The 19545-nt window shown below is 43.1% G+C and overlaps 1 protein-coding gene across 2 annotated transcripts in view; it reads right to left on the bottom strand.

Annotated features, from left to right (window-relative positions):
- Positions 1-19545, bottom strand: part of LOC134341426 (potassium voltage-gated channel subfamily KQT member 5-like) — a 339156-nt gene that overhangs the window by 73995 nt on the left and 245616 nt on the right. For both annotated transcript variants that reach the window (XM_063039282.1, XM_063039289.1), the window contains exon 3: positions 11158-11284. In XM_063039282.1, coding sequence (XP_062895352.1) covers positions 11158-11284 — 127 coding nt within the window. The remainder of the gene's footprint in view (positions 1-11157; positions 11285-19545) is intronic.

Below are 19545 nucleotides of genomic sequence, written 5' to 3'. Positions count from 1 at the left end.
CATGTAAGATGGACAATCACCAGAAGTATTGGGTGTGTTCTAACTTGTTCTGTATTTATTTTAATACATCATTCGTTACTCAGTTAAAAATTAGTTTGTGTTTTTTATACATTTTTAACTATTTCCATGAAACTTCAACTAATTGGTGTCAGTGGTGGGTAATTTGATGGAAAGTATTCTTAGAGATGGTATATATAACTATCTGGATAGACAGGGTCTGATCAGGAACAGTCAACATGGATTTGTGTGTGGAAAGTCATGTTTGACAAATCTTATTGAATTTTTTGATGAGGTTACTAAGAAAGTTGACGAGGGTATAACGGTGGATGTTGTCTATATGGAGTTCAGTAAGGCCTTTGACAAGGTTCCACACGGAAGGTTAGTTAGGAAGGTTCAATCGTTAGGCATTAATATCGAAGTAGTAAAATGGATTCAGCAGTGGCTGGATGGGAGACGCCAAAGAGTAGTGGTGGATAACTGTGTGTCAGATTGGAGGACCGTGTGTAGCGGTGTGTACTGGGTCCAATGTTGTTTGTAATATATATTAATGATCTGGATGATGGGGTGGTAAATTGGATTAGTAAGTATGCAAATGATACTAAGATAGGTGGTGTTGTGGATGATGAGGTAGGTTTTCAAAACTTGCAGAGAGATTTAGGACAGTTAGAAGAGTGGGCTGAAAGATGACAGATGGAGTTTAATGCAGAAAAATGTGAGGTGCTACATTTTGGTAGAACTAATCAAAATAGGACATACATGGTAAATGTTAGGGCATTAAAGAATGCTGTAGAACAGAGGGATCTAGGAATAATGGTGCATAGTTCCCTGAAGATGGAATCTCATGTGGATAGGGTGGTGAAGAAAGCTTTTGGTTTGCTGACCTTTATTAATCAGAGCATTGAGTATAGGAGTTGGGAAGTAATGTTGAATTTGTATAAGGCATTGGTGAGGCCAATCTGGAGTATTGTATGCAGTTCTGGTCACCGAATTATAGAAAAGATGTCAATAAAATTGAGAGAGTACAGAGGAGGTTTACTAAAATGTTGCCTGGGTTTCATCTCGCAAGTTACAGAGAAAGGTTGAACAAGTTAGGTCTTTATTCTTTGGAGCGTAGAAGGTTGAGGGGGGACTTGATAGAAGTGTTTAAAATTATGAGGGGAATTGATAGAGTTGACGTGGATAGGCTTTTTCCATTGAGAGTGGGGGGAGATTCAAACAAGAGGACATGAATTGAGAGTCAAAGGGCAAAAGTTTAGGGGTAACATGAGGGGGAACTTCTTTACTCAGAGAGTGGTAGCTGTGTGGAATGAGCTTCCAGCGAAGTGGTTGAGGCAGGTTCTATGTTGTCGTTTAAAGTTAAATTGGATAGATATATGGACAGGAAAGGAATGGAGGGTTATGGGCTGAGTGCAGGTCGGTGGGACTAGGATAGGGTAAGAGTTTGGCATGGACTAGAAGGGCCGAGATGGCCTGTTTCCGTGCCGTAATTGTTATATGGTTATATGGGAGAGCTGCTGAATTGGGCCAAATTGTATGAGTCCCGCCGAGGTCCCATTTAGCCAGAATCCACTGTACCTTTAACAAATCTCCCCTTATTCTCCTCAACTCCAGGGAATGCAGTCCTAACCTGTTCAACCTTTCCCTGTAACTCAGCACCTCAAATCCTCTCATCGTCCTTGTAAATTTTCTCTGTACTCTTTCAATCTTATTAATATCATTCCTGTAGGTAGGTGACAAGAACTGTACACAATGTTCAAATGTGGCCTCACCGATGTCTTTTACATAACACACCAACTTTTGAATTCAATACTTTGATTTATGAAGGCCAATATGCCAAAAGCTCTCTTTACAACTGTTGGATACGAACCTATTTTGCGAAAAACAGGACAAAGGATTGTCAGTATTGAAGCAGGACAATGAGTTGAACTTTTAGACCAGCTCACTCAATGGCACACTGCCCTTCATAAATCAGTATATTGAGTGCAGGAGTTGGGATGTTATATTGAAGTTGTATAAAACACGGGTGAGGCCTAAATTGGAGCATGGTGTGCAGTTCTGGTCACCCATCTACTGGAAAGATATCAATAAAATTGAAAGAGCGCAGAGAAAATTTGCAAAGTTGGTGATGCTGGGTCTTGACGACCTGCGCTATAGGGAAAGGTTGAATAGGAACATAGGAGAATGAGGGGAGATTTGATAGAGGTATACAAGATTATGTTCTATCCACAGCAAATTTTGACAAGATGGAGTTAGGTGATATGTTGGGTTTATGATCTTTTATTGAGCTGCAGATAATAAGTAATGCTGCTGAGGGATGTACCTCTACTCGTGTGTAACCTTGCATTATGCATATTTACCTGCACCCCTATCTGCATACATGCATGTGTGCAGACCTATGTACCTCAAAGTTCAAAGTAAATTTATTATCAAAGTACATATATGTCACCATATACAGTCCTGAGATTCATTTTCTTGTGCACATTTACAGTAAATCCCCAAAAAATTATAAATTCAATGAAAGACCACATATAAGACAAACAACCAATGTGCAAAAGATGCCAAACTGTGCAAATTCAAAAAGAAAAAAAAGAAATGATAAATAAATAGGTAGGTAGATGGACAGATAAATAAATAAATAAACAAGCAAGCAAACAATAAATATCGAGAACGTGAGATGAAGAATGCTTGAAAGTGAGTCCATAGGATGTGTGAACGGTTCAGTGATGGGGTGAGTGAAGTTGAATGAATTTATCCCCCCTGTTTCAAGAGCCTGATTGTTGAAGGGTAATAACTATTCCTGAACCTGGTGGGGTAGGTCCTGAGGCTCCTATACCTCCTTCCTGATGGCGGTGGTGAGAAGAGAGTATGGCCTGGGTGGTGATGATACCTTTATCTGTTGATCTATCTATCTATCTATCTATCTATCTATCTATCTATCTATCTATCTATCTATCTATCTATCTATCCATCTACTACCTACTGTATCTACAAACTTTTTGAAGCCAATATGGAGTTCATTCAATTCTGTAGAGCTGCATTCAGAGAACTGGATTTTTGTTTTGTGCAGCATTGCAATAATGCGCAAAAATAGCCAACTTTCTATTATGTAAATGTACTGTTGACAAAGCACTCATTAAACATTTATTTCACGTTCCCATGCACGGAGTTTTGCTGCAGCATTTGAAACATATTCATTATTTTGAAACAATTGGAGTAATGGGATCACTTGTTGGCAAAGAGAAGAACTTACAGGCAGTGGAGGGCCAGGGTCTGTTTCTGTGCTGCAGTACTCTATGTCTCTAATCATCAATACATACATTGAAATAGTTTGTGTTAACTACCAACGGGAACTAAGGATGCACTGGTGTTGTTGCTCATTAACTGGACTCTGAAAACTTAAACTCATTGGGCTGAGAAGTGGCAGATGGAGTTCAACCCGGAGAAGTGTGAGGTGGTACACTTTGGAAGGACAAACTCCAAGGCAGAGTACAAAGTAAATGGCAGGATACTTGGTAGTGTGGAGGAACAGAAGGATCTCGGGGTACATGTCCACAGATCCCTGAAAGTTGCCTCACAGGTGGATAGGGTAGTTAAGAAAGCTTATGGGGTGTTAGCTTTCATAAGTCGAGGGATAGAGTTTAAGAGTCGCGAGGTAATGATGCAACTCTATAAACCTCTGGTTAGGCCACACTTGGAGTACTGTGTCCAGTCCTGGTCACCTCACTATAGGAAGGATATGGAAGCATTGGAAAGGGTACAGAGGAGATTTACCAGGATGCTGCCTGGTTTAGAGAGTATGCATTATGATCAGAGATTAAGGGAGCTAGGACTTTACTCTTTGGAGAGAAGGAGGATGAGAGGAGACATGATAGAGGTGTACAAGATAATAAGAGGAATAGATAGAGTGGATAGCCAGCACCTCTTCCCCAGGGCACCACTGCTCAATACAAGAGGACATGGCTTTAAGGTAAGGGGTGGGAAGTTCAATGGGGATATTAGAGGAAGGTTTTTTACTCAGAGAGTGGTTGGTGCGTGGAATGCACTGCCTGAGTCAGTGGGGGAGGCAGTTACACTAGTGAAGTTTAAGAGACTACTAGACAGGTATATGGAGGAATTTAAGGTGGGGGCTTATATGGGAGGTGGGGTTTGAGGGTCGGCACAACATTGTGGGCCGAAGGGCCTATACTGTGCTGTACTATTCTATGTTCTATGTTCTCTATGTTCTATTCCTCAATCACACTTCATTTTCTGATGCACAGGGAGAACAGCATGGTCCCTGTCACCAGACAGTTCTGCACAGAGAAATGCAACTTTTATACAGAATGGACTAGTGGATTCAATTATTGACCATTTGATGAACACTGTATGTTCAAATTCTTTATCTGCAAGATCAATGACCATCATAATACAGTGACCATCAGTTTAAAGTCACTAGAAACTACAAGTTAATAACCTAAACTAACTGTGAAGTTAGTAAAATAATTGTGTGTGTCTTGCATTCTTCTGTTACATCCTCATCTTGTCTCCATATGCCAAATGACTCAGGTTCCCTGCTGTACAAAGGGAAGCTATGCTCTTCAAAGACTTTTCTTGCCTGGGTTAACCGCCATTATCTGTAAACCATCCTTGGCTGGATATTGCTCATTTTTCAGAACCCTGTGTTTCTGACAGTCCAGATGAAGGGTCTTATCCTGAAGCATGGACTGAACAATTCCCTCCACATGACCTGCTGAGTTCCTCCAGCATTTTATTTGCTGCTAATGTTTCTCCACAGGTACTGTCTGACCCGTCAAGTGCTTCCTGTGTTGTTTGCCTTTGACTTCAAATTTCCAGTGCCTGCAGATTTTTTGTTTATTTTCCTCCCTTCTTTCTCTAATGAAACCACATTAATGTACAACACCTTGGTGATATGCATCCTGAATCACTTTCGCTCCATCCACCACAACAGATGGAATTTCCTGGTGGACAACCATTTTAATTCTACTTCTCATTCACATTCCAACATGTCAGTCCATGAACTCTACTACCACAATGAGACCACTCTTAGGTTGGAGGAGCAACACCTCATATTCTGTCTGGGTAGCCTCTAAATTGATGGCATGAATATTGATTTTTCTAATTTCTGTTCATTTCTTCCCCCTCTTCTCTCTTTTTCCATTCTCCATTCTGGCTCCCCTCTTACCGCTTCTCTTCTCACATGCCTCTGGTGCACCTCCTCCTTCCTGTTCTCCCATGGTCCACTCTTCTCTCCTATGAGATTCCTTTTTCTTCAGTCTTTACCTTTTCCACCTGTCACCTTCCAGCTTCTCACTTCATCCTACATCCCCAACCCATCCTCTTCCCCCTCACCTGGTCTCACCTGTCACCTGCCAGCTTGCACTCATTCCCTTCCTCCTAACTTCTTATTCTGGCTTCTTCCTCATTCCTTTCCTGTCCTGATGAAGGGTCTCAGCCCGAAACATCAATTGTTTATTCAATGTCTTACGTGCTGCCTGACCTGCTGAGCTCCTCCGGCATCTTATGTGTGTCATCCTGAATTACTGATGCCTCTGGCATGAAATATTTGTCCCTTCAGTTTTTGAAGTTAGGGAGTCATTTCACAGGTTACCCCAAATCCCATTTAAACAATACATTGATGGTCAATTGAATGCTTGTTTAAAATTAAAATTTCATTATCTGTTCCTGTGTACCATTTAGATCAGGGGTCCCCAACCTTTCTCGTACTGCGGACTGGTTTCATATTGACAATATTCTTGCGGACTGGCCGACCGGGGGTGGGGTAGGGTAGCCAACGTACAAGAGTAGCAGTCAAATACGTTGGGTTTACCCCAAGAAAGACTACAATGACCATCAAGCCTTGCGTGGGCACCAGTGCGCATGCGTTTACGTGCAGATTTCCTAAAAATTGTTTTTGCCGATTCTGGCGGCGGCGGTGGGTTAATCACGACTGGAATATGGGTGATAAGTGGCTAATACACTCAATTTCATTTCTAAAAGGGTTTATCTAACGAATTTAATATTAAACACACAGCGCATATTTTCCTCGCATGAATATAGCGATAAGACAATTATCAGGGGAGGACAGGGGAGCTTGAAGTGTTGAACGAACTTCCAGTAGAAGTGGTAGAGGTTAAAGAAAAATTGGATGGGTATATGGACAGGAAAGGAATGGAGGGTTATGGGCTGAGTGCAGGTCGGTGGGACTAAGTGAGAGTAGCGTTCGGCACGGACTAGAAGGGCCGACATTGCCTATTTCCATGCTGTAATTGTTGTATGGTTATATAAGTCACTTATAATAGCATCATAACATTTTAAGTAACGTTTGGATATCAAACACACAGCGCATATTTCCCTCGTATGAACATATAAAATCATTGCAACGCACCAATATCGCTGAATCAGTGGGAGCCCTGGTCTTGTTTCCCTGCAACAAGACGGTCCTATCGAGGGGTGATGGGAGACAGCGATACTCGAAGGGGTTCCTTATGTCCAGTCTATTCCCCAATTTAGTTTTCGTTGCATTCTTTGCAGAGATATGTTGGAAATGGAAGCAACATTTTCAGTGCTTTCCCGACTATCTCAGGATATTTAACCTTGACTTTGATCCGGAATGCTGGCAGAGATGTTATGTCAAACATATTTTTCAGCCCGCCATCATTTGCAAGCTCATGGAGTTGATCTCCTTCCCGCGCTGACATGGATGACGCGCGGGTAATGACCTTGCGTGCATTCAAGCTCAACAGTGGGCGTGACATGGAATGAGGAAAGGTGCAGCTGACTCCTATCGCCAAATCATATCGTTTCCTCGTGGCCCGGTGGTTGGGGACCGCTGATTTAGATAATGTATTCGAGCCCACATGCTATCAAGGTCATACCTACAGAAAGGTGCTGGGAAAGGGCCTGTAACATCATGAAGGATCCCACCCATTTGGCTCATGGACTGTTGGTCCTACTCCCATCAGAGAGGAGGCTACATAACATCCACACCAGGACCACCAGACTCAAAAACAGTTACTTTCCCCAAGCAGTAAGGCAGATCAACACCTCCACCCACTAACTCCACCACTACTTTATTATTTCTTGTCAGTGGACATACAATCAAACTGTGTATATAAGCCATTTTATATATTTATATTTATTGTGTGTTTTTAACTTGTTATTTGTTCTTTAACTTTTGTGTTTTTTTTGTGCTGCGTCAGATCTGGAGTAACAATTATTTGCTTCTCCTTACACTGTGCACAGTTAAATAATCTGGAATTGAGTGTGTCTAAGCAGGGTCACTGTAATTTCCAGAAAAATGTTTGAACTTCATTTAGACAATTCTTTTCCAAGATTTATTGACACTGTCACCTTGGCAACTGGTAACAGTATTAATGACTCTTCCAAATGGACCTGTTTACCACCTCATTACTCACTGAAGTCCAGTTTTACCTTGCCGGATAGAATTTAACTTAAAAATTCCTGAGAGTAAATCTGCAGTAATTCATCAGGACTGCGCAGGAATGGACTTGGCTTAATCTGATTCAGAAACTCTACTTGCAGGGTGAGGTAGTTTGACATCATTAATTGGTGCTATAGAGGATAAAAGGGTAGGAGAATATGTTGATCAGGTGGAGAAAATGGGAAGGGTGGAGGCTTGAAGGATGTTTTAACCAGTTGGGTTAAAGGTCCTTTCCAAATCTTTATTGGCCCTTGTGAATTTAGATCATGCTGTCACACTGAATTACTAATCTAATTTAATCACTAATTTAATTTAGTTACAAATCTAATTCAGTTACTAATCTATCAGACTTATACAGATGTACCATGGAGAGCATTCTAACTGATTACATCACTGTCTGATATGAAGGTGCCAATGCACAGGTTTGGAAAAAGCTGTGGTGGGATGTAAACTCAACCAGCTCCAACACAGACACTAGACTCCCCACCTTTGAGGATACCTCAAAAATGTGGCATCCATCATTAAGAAACCCTACCATCCAGGACATGCCCTCTTGTTGCTACCATCAAGGAAGAAGTACATATGCCTGAAGACACACACTCAATGTTTTAGGAACAGCTTCTTCCCCTTTGCCATCAGATTTCTGAATGGACAATGAATCTTGGACACTATTTCACTAATTTTGCTCTCTTTTGGCTTTATTTATTTATTTTTAATATATATTTCTTATTGTAATTTATGGTATATTTTATGTATTGCATTGTACTGCTGCTGCAAAACATTACATTTGGCAACATACGTATATCAGTAATAATAAACCTGATTCTGATTCTGATTTTAATAATTTCCCAGCTTCTCATTTCTAGAAACTTCTCCATCTCCTTCATTGACCAGTTATCCTTCCTTCCTGTTCTCCGATCTTGTGCCAGCCTCGTAACTAAGTGGTTTGGAAGAATTTCACTGCCTGGAACAAACCAGTATCCGCACCTGGGCAGCACAGTCAGCGTAGGGGTTATTGCATGCCTTTAGAGCGCCAGCACCAGCGATCACTGATTGGGCTTCAATGCATGTAGCTGTCTGTAAAGAGCTTGTACATTCTTCCCGTGACCATGTGGGTTTCATCCGCGTGCTCCAGTTTCCTCCCACATTCCAAAGGTGTATGGTTAAGGTTAGTAAGTTGTGGGCTTGCTACGCTGGTGCTGGAAGTGTGGCGACACCTGTGGGATATCCCCAGTGCGTCGTTGGGCTGCATTGGTCATTGATGCAAATGATGCTTCTCGCTGTGTTTAGGTGTGCAGTGCATGTGACAAATAAAGCTCGTCTTTATCTTTTATCTTTAAACAATCTACTACCCCATCATTTGTGGGAGTGCAAACACTTGAGTTGCATGTGATGTTATCCAAAGGGGTTACCTTTAGTTGGGTCCTCAGCTGGCTATCGAGGCTGATCCGGGATCCACATAACCAGGATGTTAGAGTGTATTCCCTTAATGGAGAATGCCTATGTGTAACTTTGTTTAATGTAGGGAGTCTGATGCATGGGCAGCCACCACACGGTCCTTGGCAGATCAGGGTCAGGGTCGGGGTCCAGTGGCATGGAGTACAAGATGGCCAGTTCCACTGTTGAGGTCTTGGTTGGATTGCTCTTTGTCTGGAATCTCCGCCTTGACTTCACCACCAAAGGTGACAAGGAGTGAAGCACCACATGGCGAAACTCCACATGTCATCGCTCTCGGGATCTCAGGAACGCACAAGCCTCTCCACCAGACTGCGTCAAGGTGATGATCCTTGGAGAGCCCTTTACTCATCACCATCCTCTCTGCTTTGATGCAAACAAAGCATCGCAATTCATGTTGTGATGTTTCGATGTACACGTGACAAATAAAGCAAATCTTTAATTTAATTGGATGCCATCCATTGGAATTTCCATCACCCTTTCCATTGGCACTTCTTGTCTATTTTTACATCAGCCAGTATCCTGGCAACCCCTTTGCCTGTGGAGGCTTGTGGTAGATGTCTTCCTTGGTAAGCAGCGATACAAAATCTTTGTGGTATGTCACAGAATATTCTTGCAAATTTCTACAAATACACCTTGGAGAGCAACACATACAAAATGCTGGCCAGTCATGCAAAGTATTCTGTCTGGGTAGCCTCCAACCTGATGGTATGAACAAGAATTTCTCCAAATTCTGGTAATTTCTCCCCCTCCGTCCTTCACTCTTTTTCCATTCCTTATTCTGATTACCCTCTCACTGCTCTTCTCATCACCTGCTCATCACTTCCCTCTGGTTTCCCTTGTTGTTCCCTTTCTCCCATGGTCCACTCTCCTCTCCTATCAGATTACTTCTTCTTCAGCCCTGCAGCCCTTCACCCCTTCCACCTATCACCTCGCTGCTTCTTACTTCTTCTGCCTCCCCCACCAATCAGAGTCAAGCAGCATCTGTGGGGTGGGTGAGTGTGTTGGGGAAGAATTGTTGACAATCCCTACCCTTGGACCCTCACTTAGCAAGATATATCTTACTATGTGGAGTAGGTGGGAAGGTAGAGACAGAGGCTGGAAAGTGATTGGTGTAATCAGATGAGGGAGGGATGAGGAGCAGATGGAAATAGAAGGAGGAAGGGAATTGGAAGGGTAGGCCAAGGGAGAAATCCAGGTGGACTCTGACAATTTTCTATCTAGGTGCAGTGGAAAGAATATTGACTGGTTGCAACATTGACTGGCCTGGTATGAAAACACCAATACCTCTCAATGGGCAAGCCTACAAAAAGTGACAGATATAGCCCAGTGCATCATAGGTAAAATTCTCCCCACCAATGAGACCATCTACATGGAGTACTGTCCCAGGAAAGCACTGTTGATCATTAAGAACCCTCACTATCCAGGCCAAGCTCACTGCTGCCATCAGAAAGGAAATGGAATGGAATGCTGGAGTCATAGAGTGCTACAGCACAGAAACAGGCCCTTCGGCCCACCCAGTCTGTACTACCCTGCTTTACTGCCTAGTCCTCAGTCAGATCACAGCCCTTCATACCCCACTCATCCATGTTCATGCCATTGGGTTGTAGACTACCCAGATGGAATGTGAGGTGTTGTTCCTCCAGTCTCTGGACAACTTCAGAGGAGGTTCATGAGAATGATCCAAGGAATAAAAGGGTTAATGTATAGGAACTTTAGATTTTAGATGGCACTGGGCCTGAACTCACTGGAGTTTAGAAAAATGGGGGGGGGGAGTGTTTCATTGAAACCTATTGAGTATTGAAAACCCTAGATAGAGTGGACATGGAGAGCACATTTCCCATGTCGGAGGTGTCTAGGAACAGAGGGTACAGCTTCAGAATAGGAGAGTGTCCCTTTAGAACAGAGGTGAGGAGGAATTTCTTGCACAGAGGGTGGTGAATCTGAGGAATTCATTGCCACAGGTGGCTGTGGACACCATCACTGGGTACATTTAAAGAAGAGGTTGATAGGTTCTTGATTAATAAGGGTGTCAAAGGTTTCAGGAAGAAGACAGGAGGATGAGGTTAAGAGGGATAATAAATCAGTGATGGTGGAATGGTGGAGCAGACATTGAATGGCCTAATTCTGCACTTATGTTTTATGGTCTTAACTCAGGACCAACATCCATGCCTGTGTTGCTCCAAATAATCGGCCACTACCCCCTATTGGTAGACCTGGCAATACTTCCACAACTCTTCCTCACTCGGGCAGGCACTTACCAATGATGCAGAAAGGCTTCCGCACAAAGCGAACACGGCCCATCCACCCACGATACCGACAGCAACAGCCCGCCGCCCATATCCGCATGATGAACTCCAGTCCGAACACCACGATCATCACAAATTCCTGTCACACAAACAGAAAATGTAATCGAGACCAGTTCCCATTAACAGCATCCAACAGCCTTGCTGACCCCATGGATAGCAGCAATAGAACAAGGCTGGATCAATGAACACAGGATGATACCACATAATCAATCATGTTTTAATCTCACAAAATGCTGGAGGAACTCAACAGGTCTATAAAAGGGAAAAAAAGAGTTAATGTTTTGGGCCAAGATGTCGACTCCTTATTCCTTTCCTGTTAAGTTCCTCAATCATTTTGAGTGTGTTACTCTGGATTTCCTGCATCTGTAGAATCTCTTGTGTTTATCATACTCACCATAAGTGACAACACGGTTTCACTCCTAGATGAGCCCAATGACTTTAATGTTCATTTAGACTATCAAAATATGGAGGCACCTTCAAGAACTCCCAGAGCCTCCGATAAACCTGTGATTCCGGTCTCTGAGGCTGACATGAGAGCATCCTTCTGGAAAGTGAACCACGAAAATTATTTGGCCCAGATGAGGTACCCAGCTGAGTGCTGACTGGAGTGTTCACAGACATCTTTAACTTCTTGCTTCAGCAGTCTGAGGTACCCACCTGCTCAAGCAGGCTTCGATTGTGCAGGTACTTTATGGTAATGTGCCTGTATAATTCAAGAATACAGTAACCTGCCTCGATGCCTATCACCCAGTAGCAATAACATCCAGGGTGATGGAGTGCTCTGAGAAGTTGGTGATGAAACATATCAACTCCTGCCTGAGAAGTGAATTAGATCCATTCCATTTTACCTACTGGAGCAACATTCTACAGCAGATACCAATTCATTGGTTCTTCACTCAACCCTGGAACATCTGGACATTGAAAGTGCATACATCAGGATACTCTTCATTAACTACACCTTGGCATTTAATACTACCATCTCCTCAAAACTAATCAATAAGCTTCAAGATCTTGGTCTCAATACCTCCTTGTACAATTGGATCCTTGATTTCCTCACTTGCAGAGCCAATCAGTTTGGATTGGTAACATCTCCTCCACGATCTCCATCAGCACAGATGCACCACAAGGCTGTGTGCTTAGCCCTCTGCACTACTTACTTTACATTTATGACTGTGTGGCTAAGCACAGCTTAAATGCCATATTTAAGTTTGCTGATGACACCAGAAATGTTGGCCAAATCAAAGGTAGTGACTAATCAACATCTAGGAGAAAGATTTAAAATCTCGCTGAGTGGTGCTACAACACTGAACCATCACTCAATGTCAGCAGGACCAAGGAGCTGATTAGCAACTTCAGGAGGAGAAAACTGGAGGATCAGAAGATCCCTGGTGTTATCATTTCAAAGGATCTGTCCTGTGTCCAGAATGGAAGTAACATTTCAAAGAAAGTATGGCAGTGCCTCTACTTACTTAGAAGTTTATGAAGATTCAGCATGTCATCTAAAACTTTGATAAATTTGTATAGATTTGTGGTGGAGAATATATTGATTGGTTACATCACAGCCTGGTATGGAAACACCAATGCCCTTGAATGGAAAATCTTACAAAGGCAGTGGATACGGCCCAGGCTATCACGAGTTCCGGGGAGCCTAGGGGTGACTTGATTAGCAGCAGTACTCTCAATGGATATGATTAAATATTCTCGTTTCAGCCTGATACAGCTAAAAAGCACAACTGCTTCCAAGGTCAGTATAGTCAATAAAGATACCTTAATGTGTTTAAACAAACTATTGCTGCTTAAGACTGATGGAAACAACACCGATTGTGGTTGGAGGTGCCCACATAGATTACCATGGAAGAAGAGTGGCTGCAGAGTGGGGTTAGTGGGGTTACAAGTGCGTTTAAGGAAATGGGGTTTTAAACTCCCTATACCGACTATCTTGCTAGCAAACGTGCAGTCTCTGGTGAATAAAATCAATGATCTCAGAGCTAGGTTACTGAATCAGAGGGACATTAGGACCGCGTGTGTCCATTGTCTCATGGAATCCTGGTTAACCCCTTCCGTACCGATGCAGCAATTCAGATTGACGGGTTTACTATACACCGTCAGGATAGATCTATGGAGTCTCTCAAAAGCAGAGGTGGAGGAGTATGCCTCATGATCAACTCTTCTTGGTGCACAAATATATCAGTGCTGTCCCAATTCTGCTCACCAGACCTGGAATATCTAGCAGTTAAGTGCCGCTCTTTTCACCTACCACAGGAGTTCTCCGGGGTCATTTTGGTAGCAGTTTACATTCCACCTCAGGCCAATATCAATCAGGCTTTAGATGATCTGAGCAATGTGAACAACATGCATGAAACAGTGCATCCTAATGCCTTCACCATTGTTTTGGGAAATTTTAACCAGGCCAGTCTGAAAAAATCACTAAGAACTACCATCAATAGATCACTTGCAATACTAAAGGAAACAACACACTGGATTATTGCTACACCACCATCAAGAATGCCTGCTGTGCTATTCCATGTCCTCACTTCGGGAAGTCTGATCACCTGGCTGTACTTCTACTCCCTGAGTATAGGCAGAGACTGGAGACTGCAGCACCAGTAGTGAGCACCAAGAAGGTTTGGACAAGGGAAACACAGGAGCACCTACAGGACTGCTTTGAATCAGTGGACTGGACTGTATTCAGGGATTCATTTTTGAACCTGGTTGAGTATGCTGCAGTTGTTACTAATGTCATTAAAATCTGTGTGGATGAGTGTGTGCCCACAAAGACTTACTGTACATTCCCAAACCAAAAGCCGTGGATGAACCAGGAGGTACATTGTCTGCTGAAGGCTAGATCTGTGGCATTCAATTCTGGTGACCCAGGCCTGTACCAGAAAACCAGGTATGATTTGCGGAGGACTATTTCAAGGGCGAAGAGACAATTTCAAATGAAGTTGGAGGCAATATCGGATGCATGGCAACTCTGGCAGGGTTTGCAAGACATTACTTCCTACAAAGCGAAACCAAATAGCATGAATGGCAGCGATGCTTCACTACCAGATGCACTCAATGCCTTCTATACACGCTTTGAAAGGGAGAACACAACTACAGCTGTGACAATCCCTGCTGCACCTGATGACCCTGTGATCTCTGTCTCAGAAGCCGTTGTTAGGCTGCCTTTAAAGAGAGTGAACCCTTGCAAGGCGGAAGGTCCCGATGGAATACTTGGTAAGGCTTTGAAAACCCATGCCAACCAACTATCAGGAGGATTCAAGGACATTTTCAACCTCTCACTGCTATGAGTGGAAGTTCCTACTTGCTTCAAAAAGGCAACAATTATACCAGTGCGTAAGAAGAATAATGTGAGCTGCTTTAATGGCTATCACCTGGTAGCACTCACATCTACAGTGATGAAATGCTTTGAGAGGTTCGTCATGACTAGACTGAACTCTTGTCTCAGCAAGGACCTGGACCCATTGCAATTTACCTATCGTCATAATAGGTCAACAGCAGACACAATCTGAATGGCTCACCACACGACTTTAGACCACCTGGACAACACAAACACCTCTGTCAGAATGCTGTTCATCAGATTTAATACCATCATTCCCAAATCCTGATTGAGAAGTTGCAGACCTTTGTACCTCCTCTGCAATTGGATCCTCGACTTCCTAACCAGAAGACCACAATCTGTGTGGATTGGTGACTACATATCCTCCTTGCTGAGGATCCACACTGGTGCACCTCAGGGGTGTGTGCTTAGCCCACTGCTCTACTCTCTATATACACATGACTGTGTGGTTAGGCATAGCTCAAATACTTTGCTGACGATACAACCATTGTTGGTAGAATCTTCGGTGGTGACCAGAGGACGCACAGGTGTGAGAAGCGCTAACTAGTGGAGTGGTGTCACAGCAACAACCTGGCACTCAGTATCAGTAAGACGAAAGAGCTGATAGTGGACCTCAGGAAGGGTGAGAAGAAGGAACACATACCAATCCTCAGAGAGATCAGAAGTGGAGACAGTGAGCAGTTTAAAGTTCCTGGGTGTCAAGATAGCTGAGAATCTAACTTGGTCCCAACATATCGATGTAGTTATAAAGAAAGCAAGACAGTAGCTATACTTTATTCGGAGTTTGAAGAGATTAGTCACGTCAGCAAATACACTCAGAAACTTCTATAGCTGCACCGTGGAGAGCATTCTGACAGGCTGTATCACTGTCTGGTATGGAGGGGATACTGCACAGGACGGAAAGAAGCTGCAGAAGGTTGTAAATCTAGTCAGCTCCATCTTGGGTACTAGCCTACAAAGTACCCAGGGCATCTTCAGGGAGCGGTGTCTCAGAAAGGCAGCGTCCATTATTAAAGACCTCCAGCACCCAGGGCATGCCCTTTTCTCACTGCTACCATCAGGTAGGAGGTACAGAAGCCTGAAGGCACACACTCAGCGATTCAGGAACAGCTTCTTCCCCTCTGCCATCTGATTTCTAAATGGATGTTGAACACTTGGAAACAACAGGAATTCTGCAGATGCTGGAAATTCAAGCAACATACATCAAAGTTGCTGGTGAACGCAGCAGGCCAAGCAGCATCTATAGGAAGAGGTGCAGTCGACGTTTCAGGCCGAGACCCTTCGTCAGGACTAACTGAAGGAAGAGTGAGTAAGGGATTTGAAAGTGGGAGGGGGAGGGGGAGATGCAAAATGATAGGAGAAGACAGGAGGGGGAGGGATAGAGCCGAGAGCTGGACAGGTGATAGGCAAAAGGGGATACGAGAGGATCATGGGACAGGAGGTCCGGGAAGAAAGACAAGGGGGGGGGTGACCCAGAGGATGGGCAAGAGGTATATTCAGAGGGACAGAGGGAGAAAAAGGAGAGTGAGAGAAAGAATGTGTGCATAACAATGAGTAACAGATGGGGTACGAGGGGGAGGTGGGGCCTTAGCGGAAGTTAGAGAAATCGATGTTCATGCCATCAGGTTGGAGGCTACCCAGACGGAATATAAGGTGTTGTTCCTCCAACCTGAGTGTGGCTTCATCTCCACAGTTGAACACTTGGACATTACTTTTTTTAATATGCAGTACTTCTGTTTTTGCATGATTTTTAATCTATTCAATATACGTATACTGTAATTGATTTATTTATTTATTATTATTTTTTTTCTTCTATATTATGTATTGCATCGAGCTGCTGCTGCTAAGTTAACAGATTTCATGTCACATGCCGGTGATAATAAACCTGATTCTGATTCTGAGTAAAAACCCTCCCCACGATTGCACACATCTACATGGAGTGCTATCTCAGGAAAGCAGCATCCATCATCAAGGACTCCACCACCTGGACGTTGCTGTCATCTCACTGCTGCCATCAGGAAGAATGTGGAGATACCTCAGGGCACATACCATCAGGTTCAGGAGCAGTTATTACCCCTCAAACATCAGGCTCTGGAACCAAAGGAAATAACTTCACTCAACTTTTTTCGCCCAACAGATTATGGACTCACTTTTAAGGACTCTTCATCTCATGTTCTCGATATTTATTGCTTATTTCTTTTTTGTCCTTTTTTTTGTATTTGCACAGGTTATTGTCTTTTACACATTGGCTGTTTGGCCATCCTGTTGGCTGCGGTCTTTCACTGACTCACTTGTGCTTCTTGTATTTACTGTGAATGTCTGCAAGAAATAGAATCTCAAGGTTGTATATGGTGACATATATGTATTTTGATAATAAATTTGGTTTGAACATGAATATCTATTGCTCTCTATTAATAAATATAAACAAAACTATCTTCAAACATTAGAGAAAGTTTAAAGATCCATTTTATTTGTCACATGTAAATTGAAGCATCAAAATACACAATGAACCGTGTTGTTCGTGCCAACGGCCACATAATCTGAGGGTGTGCTGGTGGGTCAGCCCTCAAGTGTCACCATGATTCTGAGACTAAACATAACATCCCCACAACTTACTAACCCTAACCTGTACATCTTTGGAATGTGGGGAAACCCATACAGTCACAGGGAGAATGTACAAACTCCTTACAGACTGTGGTGGGAATGGAAGCACAATTGCTGATCACTGGTGCTATAAAGTGTTGCACAAACCGCTAAGCTACTGTGATACTATTATATCCGTAGAAAGATGAAAGCTGGGAGGTGGTTTGATGGACTCCTTCGAAATTCTACAGTATTCCCATAGGTTGGAAGTTCCAAATCTCTTTTCATTCTCCCTCTGACATCTCTCATCTCACCCTAAGAAAGTCAGACATCCCCTTCACCACCTTCTCAATGAATTCCAAGTTCGAACATGACAATGAGCTCTTCTTCCTCCATCTTATCTACCTGTGTTGCCAGCTTTTGGGATCCTTGTGCACTGAGGTTTGTCAGTTCCTCAAAACTCCCTAGTGCCCTAGTGTATGCCCCACCCATATTAGTCTTCCCAAATTACATCACCGCACACATGCCAAGATGGAACTCCATCTGCCATTGCACAAAAGATCAGCATAATCCAGTAGACATGCCCATTTGCCTCACTTTCAACAGCATCACCATTACATCCTCTCAAATTCCTGGCTATCAAAATCTCAGAGGATCTTTCTTGGGCTCAACACAAAACTGACATGCCAGCAGCTATACTTTACTAGGAGCTTGTGGAGATCTGCTGTGTTAACGGGACTCCAGCAAATTTCTACAGATGTACTATGGTTAGCATTCTGACTGGTTGCATCACAGCCTGGTAAGGACACTCTGATGCACAGAGGGTTGTAAACTCAGAGACATCTGAATCATGGGCACCAACCTCCCCATCATCAAGAACAATTTCAAAAAGCGGTGTCTCAAGATTCTATCATTAAGGCCCCTCTCACCAGCCAGGACGTGCCCTCTTCTCATTACTAACATCAACGTTTTAGGAACAGCTTCTTCCATTCTGCCATCAGTTTTCTAAATAGTCCATGAACACTACCTCATTATTCCTCTTTTGCACTCTTTATCCTTATTTTTACTGCAAATTATAGCAATTTTTAATGTCACGCACTGTACTGCTGCCACAGAACAACACGTTTCACAGCTTATGCCATGATAATCAGGCTTCCATGGAACTGCAAAGTTACCTCACGGCTCTGAACTCAATCCAATGACTAATGCCTTCTTAACCACCCTATTAACTTGTGCGGCAAATTATAAGGCCATAAGACATAGGAGTGGAATTAGGTCAATCGACATACTCAGTCTGCTCTGCCATTCAATCAGGGCTTATTTGTTTTCCCTCTCAACTCCATTCCAGCTCCAACTCCTTCCCTCTCAACTCCAGCCTTCTTCTCATAACCTTTACGAATCAAGAACTTATCAACCTCTGCTTTAAATATACTCAATGACTTGGCCTCCACAGCTGTCTGTGGCAATGAATTCCACAGATTCACCACACTCTGGCTGAAGAAATTTCTCTTCATCTCTGTCCTAATGTGAGGTCCTTGTATTCTGAAATTGTTCCCCCTGGTCCTATACTCTCCCATGAAAAGAAACACCCTGACTATGTCCACTCAATCTAGGCCTTTCAATATTTGATAGGTTTCAAAGAGATCCTTTTTTATTCTTCTAAACTCCAGTGAGCATAGGCCCAGAGACTTTATATTATCTACAAACATTCATGTTCAAAGTTCAAAGAAAATTTATTATCCAAGTACATGTATACAACCCTGAGATTCATTTTCTTGTGGGCCTTCACAGCAAATTCAAAGAAAGGAATCAGGAAGGCTAAAAGAAGGCAAGAAGTTGCTCTCGCAGACAAGGTGAAGGAATTGAATTGAATTGACTTTATTTCTTACATCCTTCACATATATGAGACCACACAGTTGGTGTATACAGACCACGTGAGGTCCTCGATGATGTGGATGCCGAGGAACTTGAAGCTGTTTACCCTCTCAACCCCAGATCCATCGAAGTCAATAGGGGTTAGCCCGTCTCCATTCCTCATGTAATCCACAACCAGCTCCTTTGTTTTTGTGACATTGAGGGAGAGGTTGTTTTCTTGACACCACTGTGTCAGAGAGATGACTTCTTTCCTGTAGGCCACCTCGTTATTGTTTGAGATTAGATCAATCAATGTAGTGTCGTCGGCAAATTGAATAAACAGATTAGAGCTGTGGGTGGCGACACAGTCATTGGTATACAGGGAGTAAAGGAGGTGACTTAGTACACAGCCTGAGGGGCTCTTGTATTGAGAGTCAGAGGGGTGGAGGTGAGGGAGCCCACTCTTACCACCTGCAGGTGATCTAACAGGAAGTCCAGGGTCAAGGCCGAGGTCTCTGAGCTTCTGTTGAGGCTGGATGGAATTATGGAGTAGAATGCTG

Source organism: Mobula hypostoma, chromosome 2 (assembly GCF_963921235.1).
Source record: "Mobula hypostoma chromosome 2, sMobHyp1.1, whole genome shotgun sequence".
NCBI classification, from domain to species: domain Eukaryota; kingdom Metazoa; phylum Chordata; class Chondrichthyes; order Myliobatiformes; family Myliobatidae; genus Mobula; species Mobula hypostoma.
The sequence above is the reverse complement of the archived record's forward strand: the minus strand, read 5'-3'. Positions and strand labels throughout refer to the sequence as shown.